General features: G+C 34.3%; 1 protein-coding gene across 1 annotated transcript; it reads right to left on the bottom strand.

Annotated features, from left to right (window-relative positions):
* Positions 1–770: 770 nt before the first annotated feature.
* LOC131662104 (uncharacterized) lies at positions 771–7,337 on the bottom strand. The gene is made up of 7 exons (XM_058931798.1): positions 7,055–7,337; positions 6,208–6,774; positions 4,667–6,046; positions 4,235–4,559; positions 3,865–4,126; positions 2,344–2,560; positions 771–1,445 (listed from the first exon to the last, which is right to left on the bottom strand). The coding sequence occupies exons 1-7, from the start codon at positions 7,139–7,141 to the stop codon at positions 957–959; spliced, it is 3,327 nt and encodes a 1,108-aa protein (XP_058787781.1). The 5' UTR covers positions 7,142–7,337; the 3' UTR covers positions 771–956.
* Positions 7,338–8,064: the final 727 nt, after the last annotated feature.

Below are 8,064 nucleotides of genomic sequence, written 5' to 3'. Positions count from 1 at the left end.
ATTTATCGTTAAGAATATTAACAATAGAAATTGATTTGTCTAGTTGTAAGGTGATTATCATTTATCGGACTTAGGTTCGAGACCGCATTTGTATAAATTTTGTATTTTTTATTTTAAATTCTGAATTATTTAATATTATTAAAAATTTGAGAATTAATTGTCATGAATACATATTGGCCTAGTGGTAAAGATTTGAGATATTGTTTAAAAGTTTTTGGTTCGATTCCTTTTAAAAACAATTTTGACTTTTTTGATATTATTAAATCAGAATTGTTTAAAAATGAAATTATAATTAAAAATTATTTAGTATTTGAAAAATGAAAATGAAAAAAAAAATCAACACTGTTTAAGTTTTATAAGGGATTAAATCGGATACTTTTTATTGTGAGTGACTAATTTAGATTGTATAATTTTTGTCATGGACTAAAATGGATCTTTAGAAGAAATATCCAGAGATATATTAGTATGTTGTCCAGATACATTATTTATTCAATGTATCTAAAAAGAGAATATTTTCTTATAAATGGGACCAAAGGGAGTATATTATAGGTTCAAGACTTCATCCGTTATACTAACAAATTGACCCTCTCATTTACTAAAGTATCTTTCTCATCAAATCCTATGTATTGTAAGTTGAGGTTGGCGGAGAAAAGCATGACATTACCTCTTTTGAGCCTCTTAATAGCCAACTTCGAATATGGAGCATTAATTAATCATCTTATATAATTATTATTTTCAACTTTAAGCTAGACTTGTTATATGCAAGTGCATTAAGCTAGAAATAAGCAAATCAACTAAAACAAGACCTATTTAATCACAATCTCAACTGTTAATTGCCACATGCTTCGAATTTCATGTTTGTGAGCATAATGCTCTATTATCTCTTTGTATTTGGATTAAGCTAACCTCTTATGTACTATACAAACAAACCAATATACCAACATTCTAATTCTAATTTAAACATTCCTCAGATGGAGCGAAGCAAGTTGGCTACATAGAAACTGCATCGGATCATCTTGTGGCAGATTATGATTGGTTTGATAATTCAAATTAGTCGACCATCTCATCGAAGAATTATACCCGTTAGAACACCTGATTTTGCAGCATCTATGAATATCAACAGAATAATTCTTGCAGAAGATGTTAATATCCCTCACCATCTTGGATACCTCACAAAATGGCAAAACATCCCAAATCTTCAAAACCTCAACAGAATTTGAGTTTTCCTCAAGAATGCTAATGGTCCATACAAGATAAAGTGACTCGTTGACTTTGCACAGCCCCAACATTTGGGAAGAAGTATCACCTACAACTCCAATATTTATATCCTTGTCAGGCTGATGCCATCCACCTGAAAGTAGCATCAGCAGAGAACATATTTTCTTGCAATCCTCAGTGCTCCGGATTCTTGCCATTGAGATCAGGAAACTTTGATTGAAGCAAACCTATAATTAGGATATATAGTCACAAGATTGAGAATACATGAAATTATGAAAATGATTAAGCTGCTTAAAAAATATTGAGAACACTTTTATCTGCTGCATGCATCTGTCATAATGGTTAAAAAGCGGCTAAAATTCATCAATATCAATATTTTTTTCCTTTAACTAAAGAGGAGTTTAACTTTAGTGTACTCTTCAGGAATGATGAATCCATTGAGCTGTAATGAATATCATTATTTAAATTTGAGGTATGAAAACAATTTGGATTTAAGCAAAACTAACTGGTCAGGGCGGAGCGCAAGTCTAAGCTAGGTTAAGAATGAACATAAGTAGATGTTGATGGTGAAAGTGAAAGGTGTACTTTCAGGTTTTCCTAACTGTATAAAACATTAGAGTCAATCTTTTATCAAGTGCTAAAATATAGGTAATATCAGGGGTCTACAGCCTCTACAGCCTGCTTCATCTCAATCAGAAGAGCCCTCTAAAAGTGATCATCTACAATGTGTTTGATGCTAATAATACACGTGACAACAAGGAAACATGTTGCGATTAGGAATTTTCTATACGGGATAAAAATGGCAAATCCATTGATTGACTGACTACGAATTGCCCATATAATTTAGACAAAAAATGTGATTAAGGTCCAAATTGATGATGTGTACTCTATAAATAAGGATTGGACAACTGAATATTTTGACAAAGTTGATTATGATTGCTCTCACTTTGTAATTTGTTAGTCCCTGTTTTAGTAGTTGTAGTTGTATATATGTAGGCAAATCAAGTTCAGTTGAATATGTTTAGTCTCTTGCGAGTTGTGATGCTTCTTTGGGGGGTATAACTTGAAGTACTATGACATCTTTAATAATAAAATAAAATACAAGAACAACATCAAGCAGCATACCTTCCATCTCGCTTTTCTAAAGAGCAAAGAATTTGTATTCAGTAGATCACGGACTTGACCAAGATCAATCATCGCAGTAGCAATAAAATGAGACAATCTCTCATCCTCATCAGCACTATGAAAACACCCTCGACCTATAGCATCAACGGCTAATACCTTCCAAATGGAGCCACTATTCATCAAAGTTTCACCATTACCTATAATCCAAAGGCAATGCCTACATAGACAGGGTAAAGAACATCCATAATTTGAAAAAAGAAATTTAGAGCAAATAGTGTGTCTGAGATCAGGATACAGATCATACAGTTAGGTGTCTGTTAGGTCTATTAGTGAGAATTAGTTGGTTAGTTAGGTCAGTAATGCTGAGTCAGTTAGAGCATGTTGTTCCTAACTATTAGAGGGAAAGTTTTGAGTGAGAAAGTATCATGTCATTTGAGAGGAAGCGGGATTATTTCCAGAATAGAGGTTATAAAATATTATTTTGAAAAGATGATTGCAAGAGTTCATCTTGGGATTATTTCAGAGAAGCAGTAATTACAAGGTTACAGCCTACCATGATGCAGAATTCTAGGGAGCAAGCTGATAAAATAGAAAATGAAAGTCTGAAGAGCAGGAGTCGGGCATGTTGTAATAGAGAACAAAGCAGCAAGATAGAAACACGGGAAAGACAAATAACACAAGATATGAGATGGTGGGAGCAGTATTGTCGATGGCGGTCCATGGTGGAGAGCCAAAACCCCACCATACCGGCCGCTTTGCAGCGCTGTTATAGCGGATTATGGCGGAAACACCCGCAGTAGCGCCCAATATTTACCATTGTGGCGAGCCCATAAACCGCCATGTGTATCCGCCATAGCGGCCATGGAATCGCAATTTGATAACACTGGGTGGGAGAAGTTGATAGTTAAGGAAGAGAAGGGTAAGAGTCAAAGTGCAAAACAAAAGGGGGTTTGAGCTGCAAAGGGAAAGTAGAAACTGAGGGAAGGATGATGCCCCCCGTGGAAGCCGAATGAGGGGAGCATATTATGGCAGAGGACAGGAACTAGCACAAGATACGAAACTTATGTCAAACCCAGCTGGCTAATAAGGCGCAGTTTTACGGTACTGTGCAGTTTCAAAAAATACAGATTGTTACTGACAAAGGGTATGATGCTCAAGGTGGGTTACGGCCACGGGCTGTGCAAATCCCCGGTGAAACATTCAAGCAAATACTACAAGTTGGTCTTGTTGACAAAGTGGAGGAAGCTTTTACTGAGAGTTGGTAGCAAAGGGTCTAAGTAGTTTCTTATTTCACATTTGTATTGCTTGGTGTCTGTTAGAGACCGGTTGTCAAGGAGTTAGTTAGGTTAGTTTGGCTTAGATAGTTGAAGCATATTGCTTATATAAATAAGAGGAGAGGTTGAGACTTAAGAGAGAGACATTTAATTCTAATTTTTTATATGAAATTAGAGCTGTTGGTCAGAGAGAGGAGAAAACTTATGCTTATGCAGCATTAAGGCATACTAGGTTCTTAACACGTACCTTGCTCTTGTTAGAGAAACGTTAGTTCTTTGAATATTGGAAATGAATCCCACGACTCCCATGTTGTTATGCCTGACGGTGGATATTATTATCACATCCTTTTCACCCCCTTGGAAACCATCAACAGTGGAAACCTTCACGGAAAAGCAATCATTGACATCACCGCCAAACCTTTTGTCAAGTGCATCTTGGATTGCAAAAACTTGAGCTTTATATGGTGATATGACACCAACACTAACAGTGTGTTTTTTGGAAACTGATTCTGTAAAGATTCAATACATGATTAATAATACAAATAAAGTAACTCATAACAAACATTTGTAATTCAATTGTTTGCTTTTACTCATCTTCGTATCTTAGATGACATTACCTTTATAAAGGTCATGAACAATCCCAGACACCACAGCCACTTCCACCATATTTCTTTGGCTATTCCCTTCATCCAATTCATCTTCCCCGGAACAAACATCTATGAAAGAGTAGGACTTAAACATATCTGCACATAGAAAATGTTTCTCGTAGTTTCTATCTTTGACGCTTGAAGAATCCAAAAGTTGATTGTCATAGAACTGCATATTTGGAAAGAAGCTAATGGACGGATGCATTCGATACTGAACATTGAGAAGGTGTTTTTTATGATCCAGAAGAGCAAGCCTTTCAAACAAACTTCTGCCAAATCCTGCCTTATCAGAAATCTGCATATTAGCAACAAAAAATCCTAAGATGTTGAAAACTGCTCATAAATTTAACAAATGAGTGAGTGGGTGAAGTGAAGTCAGGAACTAACAAGAATGGAACGCACCTCACTTTTGACTAGTGCAGGCAATTGTTTCTCATCCCCAATAAGTACAACATGGCGAAGACCGGGAAGTTGTAGAGGTATATTTGACTCACATTCTTTGAGTTGGGCAGCTTCATCGATAACTAACATTTCTAGTCTACCAAGCCCTTCTGCGTGCAGTCTAGAAGAGCTTGAAGCAGTACAAAATATCATGCGGGATGTTTTGAAGCAAAAGCTTTTAATAGAATTTTCATCAAAAAAATCAGGAAGAATCAACAAATCTCTAAGAGATTTCAGTCTTTTAAGGCATTCTTTCCTGGTCATATCCAGTTTATACTGCCAAGTAGAGGAACCTAATTTACATTCATCAGTATAAAATGTAGCAAGGGCAAGTTTAAATCCTTTATCAGTAATGGAATGGTTTGATAGTATTGTCGAAAGGACTTCAAGCCAATCAAGACATTCAAATAAACTTTTCACCACTCTTAACGAAACAAAAGAAGTTGGCAAATGAGTACACATTTGCACAGCGAATGTCCTCATCTGCATCCTGATGGAATTCAATTCTTTCTTGACAAACTCATGAAACGTCAATCTTTTGATTCCGTTCTCGAGAAAAATACAACCCTTCTTCTCTTGTTTTCCATATTTACTTTTGTTTTCCTCCTTAAAAAACAACCTGTTTTCTCTTAAAGTATTATTAACTATCCTCTTCCACTCATTTTGCTTAGAAATATTTGGATCCCGGTAATAGATATTTTTTTTCTCCTGATTTGTTTGTTGATTTGCAATAGCAAGTACTTCCTTCTCTTCTTTCAAACAATCATCATAATCATCTATCTCATAATCCCTCTTTACCTCGGAATTCAAGTATTCAAGATACTGTTTTTCAGGGCTTTCAAGTAACCATATCATGAGTTCTAAATGATGTTTCCAACCAGACAAAGGTGCAAAGCATTTAGAAAGAATACTTACACGGTAATCAAGAAATATATCCAAAAGATCATCAAGATTGTCAATCCTCATCCGCTTTCTGTTACCAAATAATACTATGTCCCCAAGACCGTAAGTGAGATAATCAAGGGACTTTGTTATTATCCTCAAAAACCGAGATGTCAATTCCAGTACTGCCACATTAGTTGGGGCACAAGTAAGTGTTTTGCATCTCCTCTTGAGAAGGGAAAATAATAATGAACTAGCCGTTTTAGTTTTCCCCGTCCCTGGAGGTCCCCAAATCAATTTCACTGTATTCTTATGAGAACATTCCCTGGCAGCTATACAACTTAAAACCCCTTCTTCCTGAGCATCATTCAAATCAAATGAGCGGATGACAGCACCAAGTCTTGATGTATCAATAGAGTGCTTTTCACTAGAGAAACATTGAGCACAATTTTCTCCAACCTGTATGAAGATGAAACCATGTAAAGTATGTAAAGCATTGATCCAATCAATAAGGCTTCCTTGAGTAGGTAAGGAATAAAAATTGGAGAAAATAATATGAAAATATCTAGCTTCATGTACAATAGATAGGTGTATTACAAGGTATAAATCACTGTTCTTACACCAGAATTAGGTTGCAAAAGTTGTTTAATGATATGGATGCTTGGGCCATCTGGATCTGAGTTTAGCACATTCCATATACGAATAAATGTTGTTATGTTGCAAAGATAGACACCAAAACCGTATATAAACGTGTCATCCTTTTGCCAGTGCTGTTCCAATTCAACGGGCTTTGAGGTTAGTATTTTAGCCTCATATACATCTTCAGTATGGTCCTTCTTTCTAACCCTTTTAATTGAAGCAATATTATAGGGACTTCCCGGCGTACTCAAGTCATCAATACACGTCGGTCTCCTATCAGTCAAAGCAATGAGTTGCCCTGTCTCAGGCTCAAAAATACTCCCGTTTTCATCAATATCCGCTACTGTTTTGATTTCAATCTTGTATAACAAGTTAAGTGGAGGCTCGTAATCGTCAGAGAGTTCAATATCAGTTATTTCCCATGCTGGAGCTTTCGCCACCATTTTTATGCTTGAGCATAATTCCGTACGAGTTTCCTCAATAAGCGGTAAAATAAACGAGTCGAGATAGTGACTTCCTGACGAGAATGTTGTTGGAATTCGCCTAACCTTTTAATAGATACAAAAAATTATACTTTTGAAGTTAATTTCAGAATGAAATGAACATTGAGTACACAATCAAACTCTAAAACTTAATCCCTAAACCCTAAAAGTAACAACAATACATAAATACAATGGAATCATCAAAATGCTAAACAGTAATGGACGATAATATTGATGACAATCACATTATGAACCAAAAAAACACAATCAGTGATGAAAATGAAATTTGCAAGGTGAAATTTTGATGGTTGAAAGCAGAAGTAGTAAGAGTGGGGAGTGAACAGACCTTGTCCCTAAAAAGATCATCGTTGAGTATATCTTGAAGGGACCAGGAAAATACCAATCGAACCAAGTCTTTTTTGCTGCGTTCCATCACTTGATTTACACGGAAAACTCCGATGATCGGAGTTGAAGAAATGAACGGTGATGAAAATTTCCGATGATCGGAGTTGAAGAAATCGACGGTGGTGAAAGAGAGGAGAAAGTGTGAACAAATTTTGCAGGTGCTGTTGATTTAGGAGGGAAGGAAAGAGCGGCAATGGTAGAATTTTTGGGATTTATACGCGAGACTTCATCTTATTCCTAGTCGGATACTCGTATAGTATAACGTATTTAATCATTAATTTTAATTTTTTAATAATCAAACAAAATCATAATAATAACTTATTAAATAGCCATTATTATTATTATTAATAAATAATCATTACTTTTCCCTCTCAAAATAAACATCATATTCAATAAAATTATTTGTCTCAAAATAAATAAAAATCAATTAGTTATTAGTTATTATTTAATAACATCTCTAACACGGGTCATATTTAGTATCTGTAGGAAATTATTTATAGCAACAAAATATTTAATATAGATATATTTATAAAATTATAGAAAAATAAATATTTAATAAATAGAAATAAAAGATATAGAAATAATATTTGAATTTATGTATACATTAAAACCAATCCGTTTTAAAATTACATTATTAATAGAAAATATTGAAATTATTTAATGTAAATGCATTTATAAAATTATCAAAAAATCCAAGTTAAAACTACACTATTCATAAGAAATATTATTATTTAATATATTTGTATTTATAAAATTATAAAAAAATGATTATTTGATAAAAAAGAATAAAAATAAGAAAAAATTGAATAATATTTTTTTAATCAATAAAGACTTTGATTAATTCAAAAAGCTAATATGTACAAAGCAATAATAAATGATCCAGCTCCAAAGCAATCCTAAGAACAAATAACCAAAAGAAACTGACTAAGAATCCCTCACTAGGACGAAATT

The sequence above is a fragment of the Vicia villosa genome, linkage group LG3, assembly GCF_029867415.1.
Source record: "Vicia villosa cultivar HV-30 ecotype Madison, WI linkage group LG3, Vvil1.0, whole genome shotgun sequence".
NCBI lineage: Eukaryota > Viridiplantae > Streptophyta > Magnoliopsida > Fabales > Fabaceae > Vicia > Vicia villosa.
The sequence above is the reverse complement of the archived record's forward strand: the minus strand, read 5'-3'. Positions and strand labels throughout refer to the sequence as shown.